We start from the raw sequence: 14,169 nt of genomic DNA, 5'->3' as shown, positions 1-14,169 counted from the left end.
AGCCCTGCCCAGATCTGGAACTTTTCTGAGGAGTAACAGGAATAATCCCTCAACAAATTTCCACACTGCACTGACTCTGAAAAGCTATTGGACCCAGGCATCCCTGTCCCAAGAAAACTGGAGTAACTGAACTTGAGAAGGGGTTAATTTCCTTCAGGAGCATAAATCACCCCATGGATGAATTAATCACAGGTGCATGGTCAGCCAAGCCAGTTACTATGGTAACAGCCCAGTGCCCTGATTATATTTGGGATTAATGCATGTCACTTCAGTAGTTTGTTAGTCTGTAGTTAATCTGTCTGTTGGTTAGTCAATTAGCCTGACAGGGTTACTTGTCCAGTGTTACATCTTGACTCGCTGAACTTATTTAGAGCAACAGAGATATTTTGTATATATCTGTATCTGTATCTGTATCTGTATCTGTATATCTATTCCCAGAACTGCTTTACTGAGCCTTATCTTCTGCAACAGTAAACTATCTGCTGACTGGTAGTGGGAACAACTGCCACTGTGTGGGTATCCCACCTGAGATTCCAAACAGCTTAAGGAGACAACTACCAGAGCCCAGCAAGCGGTAAATTGGCAGCTGTCTGGATGGGCACAAGCAGAGACACAGGCTGAAATTGAAGCAGTAAGTTTTCCTTGATGGATTCCAGAGAGGTGAGCGGCTGTGATGTGTCTGCAGAGCTAATGCAGGATGGCGCAGAATATCACAACTGGGCTGTGGTTGGAACAGCTGTCAGAAAGGAATTACTCAAATTGGAGTTTCAAGATGCAGATGTTGCTCAAAAGAGAAGGATTGTAGATAGCGATTGATAAGAATTACCCCCTTCTCTTAAGGGCAACTGGACTCTAAAAGGAGAGAAAGTGCAAGCCACTATCACACTGGGAGTGGAAGTCAATTGGCAGCAATCAGAGGCTCAGACAGTGCGAAGGCAATATGAACAGTGTTGCATAACTTTTACCTCCATGCAACGGCTGGCAGCAAGGTGTACTTGACATGAAAGTTGTACAGGGCAAGCCTAAATCCTGGAGATTCTCTGCCATTGCATCTTCAAAGAATTGGAGGTCTCTTCGGTGAACTGAGTCAGTGGGGAATGGAATTTAACCCTGTGGCAAAACGTTATATTATTCTGTCATCGCTGAGTAATAGTTGTGATGGGACAATTGAAGCTATGCCAGAGGATCAACTTTTTGTGGAATCTGTGACCAACAGACTACTTGTGGAGTGGGAGAAAAGGCAGAACTGGAAATACATTTCTTCCCAGAGGATGCAGCCAGAATCTACAGGGAACGTGACAGCAGAGCCAGATTCCAGAGCACTACATGTCCACAGATGCTTCAACTGTGGATGGGAGACACATTTGAAACGCAACTGTCCAGGAATGAAGTAACAGGAGTAAAAGACACAAGCTGAAGGCATTCAAAACAGGAACCAGTTTCAGCAGCAGCAGCAGCAGAAGAAGAGTTTGGATTTGATATCCCACCTTTCACTCCCCTTCAGGAGGCTCAAAGCGGTTAACATTCTCCTTTCCCTTCCTCCCCCACAACAAACACTCTGTGAGGTGAGTGGGGCTGAGAGACTTCAAAGAAGTGTGACTAGTCCAAGGTCACCCAGCAGCTGCATGTGGAGGAGCGGAGACGCGAACCCGGTTCCCCAGATTACGAGTCTACCGCTCTTAACCACTACACCACACTGGCTCTCAGCAGACAACATGTAAGCAGGTGATGATTGCAAAAGTAAGCAATAGCAGCCAGGAGCGGGATTATAGATAGCAGAGTGATGTAACACATGTGTTTTGATAAGAATATGTTTCTGTCCATGTCCAAGACTGAAAGAGAGGCAGTATCTCTAGCTGGCAGCACGAAACAGCAAATTCAGGCTGAGGGCCCAGTTCATTTGGAACGCTTGGGTAAAACTGTAAAAGCACTCTTTGTACCAAAACTAGACAGTAACCTGCTATTTGTAGCTAAGTTGACACAGCAAGTCATGTTTACTGGTGGAAAATTTTATTTTATTTTATTTTTATTTTTTACAGAAGGGGTGCTGTGTACTACATGAAGTTTAAGTGGGGGGAGGGGGGTTACTGGTTTGTTTTGGGTCTTGTTTTTGTTATGTGTTTTGTGTTTTTTATCTTGTATTTTTAGATTGTGAACCACCCTGAGATCTATGGATGAAGGGCTATATACAATTATTATTACTAGATTTTGAATATGCCTAAAGTGTTTGGAACTGCCACATGTGCACAGACCAGAATATCATAAACTCCCACTCACACACAAAGAATGCATACACTTGTATCACAGAAGATCTGGGCATGCAAACTTTAAATCAGTTGCATAAATGTCAGCTTTATGGTGATTGGTAGTGGGAGCAACTTCCACTGTGTGTGTATCAAACCTGAGATTCCTCATACCCCACAACTGCTGCCTGGTTTCCTGTCCAGCTCTCAGACCCTTCTGCGGTCACAGGGGCAGAGGAGACAGCAAGCCAAGCAGGAGGTTCAAGACTGTGGTCAAATGTCTATCTACCTGCACTTGAGGCTATTTGAGAGAAAGGTGAAACAAATAGAAACACCTGCCTATATAAGAGGCTGGCTGAAAGTCAGGAACAAGTGGAACCTCAAGCTCCTATATAGCCTCCCAATCGTAGCTGCTTCGTTGCTCAAACAACAGCCCTGTTCTGAGCTCTGACCAGCCTGACCTGGGGAATGGACATAATGTTCCTGATCAGAAAGTTGACTCAGATAAGCCACCATCTCCCACCTCCCATTCCCAATCTGTAAAATGGGAGTAATAAACACATGACTCACAGAAATGTTGTAATATTATTTTTCCTCAGTTGCTATAAGCTTCAAAATAGTGAAGAAAACTGTACTCACTGACTAGACTCAATCTGAGCTCCCCACTGTTCCACACTCAGGTGGGCCATGCAGTCCAATATGCAGAGTTTCAAACCTTGAATTGCAAAGCCTCTCCTCCTTACAGAGGGGAGGAGTTGTGAGCAGGAGCCATTTCCTGCGTTGGCAGGGGGCGTTCCAGCCCCTGCCCAGCTGGCCTGGCTGCCACGCCACGCCCCAGGTAGCCAACCAATCAGGTGGAGCACTTCTCTTTCATTCCACTGCTGGTTTTTGTCTGATCACCCACCCACCCTTCCTTTAGTTCATTGCTTGGTTCTTGACATTGCTATGGACCTGTGGTTGGTCGCCTGGTTGTCCAAGGGGCCTGGTAGGAATTTTTATCCATCTGGCAAATTGGCACCAGCCTCTTGGTTTTTCGCCTACCTCGTAGCAAATTGTTACAACTTTTAGGTGTTGGTGGTTAGGCATTGGAATATGTTTGTGTATTGGAGAGCAGGGTGTGGCCATCGCCTACCCCTCCACTTTATGGGTATTCTAGTAAAGAAATCTGGCGGTCGTGGATCCTGTCCGACGCCCTTGCTGGTGGCTACGGCCATGGCACAACCCCCAGTGACATCAGGGGGAGCTTTCAGTTGTATTTGCATCAACAGGCTCCTCCCACTGGTGGTTAACCCTTGTTAGACTCACCCCTCCCTGAGGGGGTGGAGTCACGCTCTGTTGTTTTATCCAGTGCCTAAGCCAATACCTCTCACATGCTGTAATCAATAAAGTTGTGGCCTTTTTTTTAGCCCATTAACCTAATATACTGTGCCCATGTATCTTTCTTATCCCCAAGCGGGTGGATGGTCCTTGAATCACAAAGTGGTTGGCAGCAAACACCTTAACTTGAGAATATATACAATTCAGCAAAACTTGGTGAATTAGCAAATTTTGCATTCTATATATACAGTATATCATCTGTTATAGGAAACACAATTAAATTTCTTAATAGCATTTGTAAATTAATGACCATCAATTACACTAACTTTAAAAAACAAACAAAAAACACCCTTGCAGAAGGGAGCCTTACTTTTGCTTCTGAAGTTGGTTCCAAAAAGCACAAGCGGTTCCCGAGCCCCTCAGCTGCCAGGCAGAACTTGCGCTGCTCTTTGTGGATGTTGGCAACGCACTGAAGCACTACTTCATCATCCTGTCAGGGAACATGAGAGCCATGTGAGAAAATACAAAATACCTGCAAGGTTTAGCTCAGTGATAGATTGGCTACATTTCTGTGAGTCTCAGAACAACACATTTGTTTAAAAATGGTAACATGCACACATTTTTCATTTAGAAGATTAGAACGGGGTGGGCAACCCGCGGCCCCTGGGGCTGTATTCTTTTGTGGCCCTCAGCTGAATTTCAAAAACCTTCTGCAAGTGACGAGTTTGGACCACTGGCAATAGCAATCCGTCTCTCTCCTGGCTGCCAGCTGGCAGGGAGGAAAAAGAGAGAGCAGGATCAGAGGGGCGATGTGGTGCCACCATCCTCCCCAACAGTGGCATCACTGCCACCTACTGGGATGGGACAGGGCAGCAGCGAGGTCAGGGCTCTGTGGGTGCCCCAGTGGGAGCACTGGGTGGGCTTTGACAAAGTGTTAAAGCAATAGCAATATCACGGTTGAGATAAGCAATAGCAATATCACGGTTGAGAGGGCAGTGCCTTGGTACCACGCCATGCAATGTCCACTCCTGGGAAGAAGAAAAGGGGGTGTCAGAGAGAGAAAAATGGGTGGCTTCACCCTCTTTTGGCTCTGGTTCCATCCACTACTGTCTTAAGCTCCACTCATGAGAGCCAGTGTGGTGTAATGGTTAAGAGTGGTGGACTCGTAATCTGGTGAACTGGGTTTGCGTCTCCACTCCTCCAGATGCAGCTGCTGGGTGACCTTGGGCTAGTCACACTTCTTGAAGTCTCTCAGCCCCACTCACCTCACAGAGTGTTTGTTGTGGGGGAGGAAGGGAAAGGAGATTGTTAGCCGCTTTGAGCCTCCTTCGGGTAGTGATAAAGCAGGATATCAAATCCAAACTCTTCTTCTTATCTTCTTCATACAATGAAGGGTAAGTTTAGATTAATGAACCCCTTCACATGTTTCCTCTCCAGAGTTGCCTCAAACTATGGCTTAGAATCTCGCTTTCCCTGAACCCTCCCACACTTTCCATTTTTAGCAAACCATAATTTGCTGCTACTTGTCAGCCAGCAAAATATACTGTCCAAGCTCCTGATGAGTCACTGCCACCTCCAGAGTTGCCTCACCACTTGGGGTGCCCTCCCCAGCTGCCACTGAGATTCGCTGCGCTGCTAGGAGGTCAGGAAGAGGAGGAGCCAGCATCCCAGCTTTCTCTTCCAAAGTGGCTAAAGTTGAGCCTCAACAGAGAGAGCCCCCTTCTCCAATCCCAGTTCCCACCCTTAAGCCCACCCCCAATTTCTTCCTCCTCATCTATCAGGGCTTGCCAACCCAAGTCCAAGCCCAATAGCTTTGCAGGGCTCGTGACAATTGGACATGGGGAACCTTATCATAGTACTTTCATTACATTTGTTATTTCAAAATCCCCAATCCAGGTCTTCCCTGTGTTTCAGTAGAGCCAAGAAGAATCAAGCTAAAAGTCTATTGGGATTGTTCGTTAATCAAGTGTAGTTCTCCTGAAAGCTACACAGATAGGAAAGAGTTTTTAAAAATGCTATTGTTTGCATACCTCTTTCAGAATATTTTCCACAGAAATACATTTTTAAAATAATACAGCCTTGCCATTTATCTGTATGTTGTGCAAATGGACATTTATTCATAGCACACTTGTAAACTCAAAAGCTGATTGCAAAGAGAGCAGATAGCATGTTAGCTGAAATGTTTTCTTTGACAAGGGTAATAGCATTATACCTTCTGAAGTGTAGTAATCCATGAGGATCATGCGCTAACAGAAATGTTTGCTCTTGTTTGAATCACTGATTGAAGGCTCTAAGTAGGGAAAGCTACAGGGTATATTTGAAACAGTATGAAATATTTTTTTCAAAATGTGTCACCTGCCCATTCAAAAGCCCCCCTCACCCCAGTTTCCCAACCTAAAATATAACCAAGTTGGCTCAAAATTAAGTGACACATAGTTAATGTCACTTGTTTAGGCACCAGCAGTGTCAAGTTGCGGCCAACATTGGAGGACCCGTCGCACATGTGTGATCCCCCCCCCACCAGGCCAGGCCGATTCAGCCCACCATCCTGCACCCACCCACCACCAGCTGCCTTACCTTTTTGAAAGGGATGCACGGGGCAAAGATGCTTCGCTCTGGCACATCCCTGGCACCTGTCAAAAGGACATGGCAGGACCAAGCATCTTCATCCTGGAGTTTCCTTTTCAGAATCTCCATGGAAATTTGGGAGGCCCCGGCCCCCTTCTTGAATATATGGGGGGGCTGGCCTCCACCGCACCTTGTAAATGGCACCCTAGTAGGCACACCAATGGAGTCAAGTTAGTGCTCCCACTGGTTTGCCACTCAGCTCCCCCCAGTAGGCTTGAGCCTCCCTTCCAAGCAGCAATAGCAATGCCACCCCACTCAACAAGCTGTGTCAAAAGAAAAAGGGTGAAGGAGCTATCAGAAGGAGAAAGGCTATCTGAAAGAAGTCTGAAATGTACCAGTGAGTGTTAGAAAAAAATGTCCCTCTCTGGTTTCTGGTTGACTGCAACATTAAGCAGCCCCAGAAGTCTCCTGGGACAAACCTTTCAACCCACACAGCCATTCTCCTCTCCAGATAGACCGGGAGACCTCTGCAAGAACCAAGGCAGCATGCATTGTTCATTAACATTTGTTTCTAGTTCACATTTGAAGGACAAATTGTGCACTTCTGTTGCTGGAAGGCTCTTTAATCCTGTGCGGTCCTCCATGAGTGGAAAGGCCAGGGGGAAGAGGGAGGAGTCCATTTTCTTTTTAAAATTGATTTATAAATTTCCCAGAATTTTAATACATACAAATTGTAGGTGATAAGAAAGGAATGGTAAGTCTACGGGAATAAGACAGACAAAGGGAGGAGGCCATTTTCATTTATTCCTCCTTCCTAGGGCTGCCATATTTCAAACAGTGAAATCCGGACAGAAAAGTTGCTTTTTAGTTTTGCCCAAAGTTGTTGAGCTTTTTGACAAATTCGCAAAAAAAAGAGCTATCCCTTAGACATTCACTTCTTTTAGGCGAATACATGTGAATGAGATTTTAGCAATGAAAAATTTGTGACCGTATGAAGTTAAGAAAGCTTTTGTGCTTAAAAAAAACCAATCTTCCCCATCTTGAAATATAACCAAGTCAGCTCAAAATTAAGTAACACACACTCTTTCTATATAAAGAACATTATTGATTTAGAAAGTCCCATTTTCTCCTGCAGCTGCATGTAATTGTTGTTTCAATCTATTCAATAAAGGAGAAGTAATGCTGCAATCTAAGTAACAATATATACCAGGAGACAGCCAACAAAGCATCAAATCAAAACAGATGGCCTTAACAATAGAACACCTGAGAAGACTTTTCCCCCCAGTCTACATTTCTTTCTGATTAGGTTCATTTAAGTAGTTTTGTTACAGTATCTCATGTCTATGCCATCCCCTCTCTTAAAAACTCAAGGTATGTAGTGCTAATGGTCACCCCTCTGAAAAGCTGAGAAAGCCTCTCCTCTTAATGGAGGGGAGTTGTGTGAGCGGGAACCGCTTCCCACACTCGCAGGGGGGGGTAACCAAACCCCCTGCATCATTGAGCCCTGTGCCCGCGTCACGCCTCCCAGCCAGCCAATCCAGCTGGGTGGGTGGGGCGTGGTTTTGCTGTTTAAAATGGCCGTGGGCTCATGGGCTCCTCCTCCTTGTTCCTGGCTTCCTCAGATCGCCCGCCCACCCTCCTTCTAGGTTTTGCTCCTGACCTTGCTATGGACTTCAGTTGGCTGCCTTGGTTGTCCAAGGGGCCTGGTAGGAATTTTTCCACTTGGCAGATTGGCACCAGCCACTTGGTTTTTCGCCTACCTCGTAGCATATCGTCACAACTTGGTAAGGTTTGGCGGTTAGGCATTGGAAAATGTGTTGTGTGTCGGAGGGGAGGTTGTGGCCATCACCTACCCCTCCATTTGAAGGGTATTCCCTTGAAGGAATCCTGCAGTCATGGTTCCTGTCCAATGCCCTGGTGGTGGCTGGGGCCATGGCAGGACCCCCGGTGACTCCAGGGGAAAGCTTCCAGTTGAGTTGCATCAACAAGCTCCCCCTACAGGTTGTTAATCCTTGTGTGACTCCCAGCAGAGCAGGCAGGAGTCAATTATGGTCTGTTCAATCCAATGCCTAAGCCAATACCACTCACATTCTGTAACCAATAAAGTTGTGGCCTTTTTTAGCCCATTAACCTAAATACTTGTGTCCATGTGTTTTATTTTATCTCCAAGCAGAGGCGGGGCCTCGACTCACAACTATGTCAGGCTTGAAGAAAAATGTATTGTCTATGTTTTGGGGTAAAGTTCATGAAAAGTTATGAAGCTATGGTCACTGGAACTTTCATATGATTGTCAATGCAACCCTTTACAAAACCAGTTCAGTGCCTGTAGGATTACAGGCTGTGTCTCTCATATTCTCATCTGAAGTAAGTTCCTGTGGACAATCAACGACATTCTACGAATTCTATTTGTCTTTAAAAACATGAAAATGAGTGGAAAATGTAAACACTGTGCCAATGAATATCACTAACCAAACATCTTGCCCATGAATACACAAACTCACTACTGCATTGCAGTAACTCGAAACTGTCAGCTGGCAAAAGACAGTGCTTGCTGTGTATTTGTATATTATAGACAATACTGTGTAACCTCAAAATTATTGGGGGTAAATATTATCGGTTATACAACTTTTTGCAATGTCAAGAAAAAATTATTGCACAGCCAGATTGTTTCAGAGAGTATTTCAGTTTTTTATGTTTTCTATCTTGCAAATTCTCCGATGCTAGAAAAAAGGGAGAGTCATTGCCACAGTAAGTGTGCATGCACAACTCTCAAGTCACCAATTGGAGGCAAATCTTACTCTTACCATAATTCAGCAATGCTAGTAGATCTCTAACCTCCCACACTCAATGCCTAATTTGCCCTTTTTCTCATCCAACTAATGGTACATAAATAAATGAAGTTGGCAAAATGCTATCGGTATTATAAACACTAATAATATAGAAGCATGGCATCTGATTGTACTGTTAAGCGGGGATTTTTTCAGCTGGAACTCAGTGCTGGCAACTCTTAGGTGGCTTTCATTGCCATTGTAAGAGAACAAGGAAGACAGTGTTCATGGTGAGTTCTGACATCTCTTTTTCTAGAAAAATAGCACTGTTGTTAAGTACTATATGCACAATGGATATCAATGGGGAGGGTGGGATAAAAATAAATACTGTGTGAAAGTACACACAAATGTTTTTGTATGTTAAGTTTTCCAAAACAAATATTTGAAATCCATCATCAACATATCTGAGACAGATTACACTTAATTATAGTAACCCTATAGAAGTAAAACAAATATGTTCCTTATATCCATGTACATAAAACTTGCCTCATATTCAAGGAATATGAGGGACCCCTAACAGTTAAGTCCAGTCGCGGATGGCTCTGGGGTTGCGGCGCTCATCTTGCTTTACTGGCCGAGGGAGCCAGTGTTTGTCCACAGACAGCTTCCGGGTCATGTGGCCAGCATGACTAAGCTGCTTCTGGCAAACCAGAGCAGCGCACGGAAACGCCATTTACCTTCCCGCCAGAGTGGTACCTATTTATCTACTTGCAATTTGACATGCCTTCAAACTGCTTCGTTGGCAGGAGCAGGGACCGAGGAACGGGAGCTCACCCCGTCACGGGGATTCGAACCGCCGACCTTCCGATTGGCAAGCTCAGTGGTTTAGATCACAGCACCACCCACGTCCCTATTCAATGAATATAAATGTTATAAAGCTTGCAGCATGTGGTAACATTCAGTGACGAGTTCTAGAGACAGGAACTAATTTTTAGAAGTGCAGTCTTCAAACCACAGTCCAACATAGTCCCAATTTCACTGATATTCTGAAGCAAGCTTAATAAATTATATTGACACACAGAGAGGGACAGAATTAAACAAACTAGTCAGAGTTTTTTTCTACTCCACATGACATCCCATTCTCTCTCTGTGGGTGATAAATGACTTAGCTCCAGACCAATTTCACACCCTTTGGCATTAGGCTAACATCATATAAGATGCTGTGACCCCAATATCCTTGGGTTTTGCAACATTAAAGAAGGAAATTGGCCAGGGGTGACTTGATCCAGCCTCTGTGTATTCAGGTTCCACAGATGAAGCATACAGAAAATATCTGAAGTACAAACTATGTTCCAGAATAGTTTGTTTATTATTTACTGTAGTTACAATAATATATGATTAAATGTGAGCAAGGAGCATTTCATAGACATGTAGAATTTATTCCTATTCCACTACTCTGCTCTCATTCAATGGTTACTTTTTGTTGTTATTACTATCATTTTAAAAAATAGTAATTTAAAGGGGCAGTCTGGAATTATACAGTTTTTGGAAGCCCTCAACAACAATCTGGACTTCTTAAAGTGGCTTGAGCAGCTGGCTTTTTTGTTGTTGCTGTGAGGCATGCACAAAACAAACAGCAAAGACACTTGTTGCACCTCCCTCAGTCCCTGAGGGGCCAATTGAGTCAGCCCTCCCCCCCCCAATATTCTGACCTCGCCCAGAGCTGTTCTTTGTATATATAAGCAACAACAAAATAATCATAGAAACAATGATGAATTAATGAGAAAGAAGTATTTTCCCCGCACTGGTACTGGACCCTTAAATTGGCTTTGGTCTAACCAAGCACAATTCTTCTTACATTATGAGTTTGACAGATATCAAGAGTTTATATAGGCAGCCTCCTTGAAAAACTGAAACAGTATTTATTTTGTCTTAAATTTCTCCTTTTCTTTGCCGTGCATGCATGTATCCCACATCTTCATACACAAGAATCTGCTTGCAGTTTTCAGCTTTATTGACAGATAATGTATTCATTAAGTAACATGACCTTGACTTGTGAAGATAATAGGGAACCAGACTGTCTGCCTTCCCTCCCCACCCCTTTTTTTCCTAGTTCCCTGAAGGTGATGCCTAGTTTTGTACATTTCTTTATCTATTTTTTCTCCGTGTAGTGAATTTAAATTTTTTTGTTTGTGTCATTCACCACAGCAGGGATATCCTATTTTGTTGCAATCCAGATGTTGAAATAAGTACTAAGAATGCTCTATAATGAATTACTAGATGAAGACGAAGACATAAATGCATAATTCAAATAAGAGCCATATTTTTTTCCTATCTCATCTTTACACATTATGTTTATACTATTACTAGCCCCAGGGTAAGTTGGCATTTCTTATATCAGTGAAGGGACATGGCTAGTGTTGTCTTTATATGCACAATGTGCAAATACCATCACAGCTAGCCCAATGTTTACATGCACCAAGTTTGTATACATTATTAAATAAAAACCTTAAGAACAGTCTTGCGGGATTAGAGGAAAGCCCAATCCAGTCCAGCATCTTGTTCATACAGTAGACAACCAGATGCCTACGGAGAGCCCACAAGTAGGACTTGAGTGGAACAACACACTCTTCACTTCTGGTTCCCATCATGTGATATTTGGAGCCATACTGTCTCCAACAGCAAAGACAGAGCATAGCCATCATAGCTAGTGTTGCTTCCCGGAATCGATGACAGGAAAGGGCATGTGACTGAGTATGTGTAAAAGCTGGCCTATGGTACAAAGGTAAAACTGATTTACATTGCTCTGCCCACGTCTGCCTCTGGTTCTACCCCCAACTGGCATGTGGGCATCAGAAGCTTGTCTAGAAGGAAGTGCAACCCTCAGGCTGGAAAAGCTCCCTCACTCCTGGTCTGTATTTTGTACATTTTACAGATTTTCAATAATCTAGCACTCTTCCTTAAATAGCTCCTTCCTACCCACCACCCACCTTTTTTGCAGTTAAAAATTTGTTCCTGTTTACCCTAGCTGTTATGGTGGTGTGAGCCACGGACTCACAGCTTGTGACGTCATGGTGATAGCCAAATCTAATGTTGGAAAGCAGAGCAGAGCAGTGTGTCAGAACGGATCTATTTAATGCAGCTGGCATAAGTTTCCTTACTTAAGACACTCTCAAACAGTTTTTGCAAGTGGAGGAAAAGAAAACCAATTACAGTCGCTCTTAACATAAATTAGATGTTATTTCTTCAGTTCCTGCATGTTATCAAATCATCTCACATGGGTTTTATCTTTTTTAGCCTCTCCCATCAGCTGTCAAGGAAATAAACAACTATCTGACTTTTTGAAGACATCTGAAGGCAGTCCTGTTCAGGGAAGTTTATAATGTTTGAAGTTTTATCGTGTTTTTAATATTCTGTTGGGAACCGCCCAGAATGGCTGGGGAAATCCAGCCAGATGGGCAGGGTATAAATAAATCATCACCATCACCATCATCATCATCACCACCACCACCACCACCACCACCACCACCATCATCATCTACCAGAGTGTTCTGTTCTCACATACTTGTTCTCTCTCAGCACCTGTACTAAAACTGTTTCCACCATTTCATTAAATATATGTGTGTGTGTGTGTGTGTGGTCTGATTGGGTAGTAATAGTTCATCTACCACACAAGCTTCTAAAATTAGTGGAGGGGGCCCAGCGCTATCTTCCCAATGGCTTTGAATGCTGCCTTTCTTCTATAACAATGATTGACAGTATCCCTCTTCAAGTCAGGTGGGGTCTGGGAATGAGTGTGCTAGTTCCACCCCATTGTCATTCTCTGGGGAAATCAGGGTTCTAAAGTGTGTTGGGAGCTTACACAAGTAAAACACAGCTTTTATTGAGAGAAATATGACAAAATAGCAATTAAATGATCAACTATTAGGTTTTCCAGAAAGAGGGAGAAATATGAGGGTTTGTGTGGTGGGTAGCATGGTCGTGCAAAATAGTCTTGGGCTTCTGAAGAAGTGATGGAAATAAGGGAGACTGCAGCAGAAATTTGGAATCAAATCAAGAAAAGAAGAAGAATCTTGCCAGTCTTTCATCTAAAGCTAAGGAAGCCAGAAGGTCCACCTGCAAAACTAACAACATTCAGGCCACATGAAGATTGAGGGAAATTTTAGCATGCTAGAGCAGCTATAGGTTTGCTGAAAAAAAAGCTTATAAAATGGGTGGTCCCAGGAGAGTGCTTCCCAGACACACAAAAGGAAGTTATCCTCAGCTCAGTTAATAAAGATGTGGGGTGGCATGTGACTGGATTTTCCTTGTTTTTTATATATATGGGTATTATGCTTTTCGGAACAGTGCCTTTCTTCTTTGGGCTCTTGCAAACCAATCAATGGGTGTGTTGTGAGGCTTTGGTCAGATTGGAACTGGATGGAGGAGCTGGGTGTGTATACAAAGGTCTCAAGTCTGTTGACTAGAGAGCAGGAAGGAACCACTCACTTGGGTCAATGTAGACGAGAGGACAACCAATGCAGGCTTGCATTCTGTCTTGAGCACTGGGTCCAGCTAGGGGGCAAGGTTCTAGGGACAACAGATCACATTACTACTAATGTCAGCTCAGGATGCATTGTCAGGTCACGGTCAGGTCAAGCAAAGGTCAGGTTCCAATTAATGCAGGGTAAGAAAAAAGCAGAGGATAAGTTCCAGATTAGCAAAGCAGAGGTCAAATTCCAAAGGGTAAACCAGCAAGGTGGGCAGCACCCTGGGTAGCTCCAAGAGACCCCTGGGCTGGATATTATGACAAGGAAGGCTTGAATGTTCTTTCAACCACTATGTAAACCCAGACTGAACCCAGACTACAGCTTCCAGGGAGCAGCTAGACTTATTCCAGATGACGGGAGCTTGAAAGCTCAAAGAGGCCCAGCCTGCTTTATTAGTCATTGACTCTGGTGGCTTGAAGAAGCTGAGGGTTGGGCCACAGTGCAGGGTCTCGTGAAACTGAGGAAAGCAATGCAACCTCTTCAGAAGGTTAGAAAGTCACTGGCATTATGGGCTTCTGGTGCTGAGACTCCCGAGGAAACAGGAGCATCATAGACTGGCTCTGAGGACAAATCCTCCTCCTAGTCTGATATTTTATACATGTTGTCTTCTCTTCTCCTGAGAATGGGTAAGCAGAGTCCTAAATCATGACACCTTGCTGTTTTTCACTTTTTGTTTTGTCCTTTGTGACCAGACCTGTGCCAGCTCACTTCCCAAAGTGGAGACTTTTTGAGTCAAAGTGTTGG

At 44.0% G+C, this 14,169-nt stretch overlaps 1 protein-coding gene across 1 annotated transcript in view; it reads right to left on the bottom strand.

Moving 5' to 3' along the window:
• Positions 1–14,169, bottom strand: part of RYR3 (ryanodine receptor 3) — a 263,782-nt gene that overhangs the window by 213,643 nt on the left and 35,970 nt on the right. The window contains exon 2 of the mRNA XM_080996165.1: positions 3,931–4,050. Coding sequence (XP_080852291.1) covers positions 3,931–4,050 — 120 coding nt within the window. The remainder of the gene's footprint in view (positions 1–3,930; positions 4,051–14,169) is intronic.

This window comes from Podarcis pityusensis (genome assembly GCF_964106645.2).
Source record: "Podarcis pityusensis genome assembly, chromosome: 1".
NCBI lineage: Eukaryota > Metazoa > Chordata > Lepidosauria > Squamata > Lacertidae > Podarcis > Podarcis pityusensis.
This window is presented reverse-complemented; position numbering and strand designations above follow the sequence as displayed.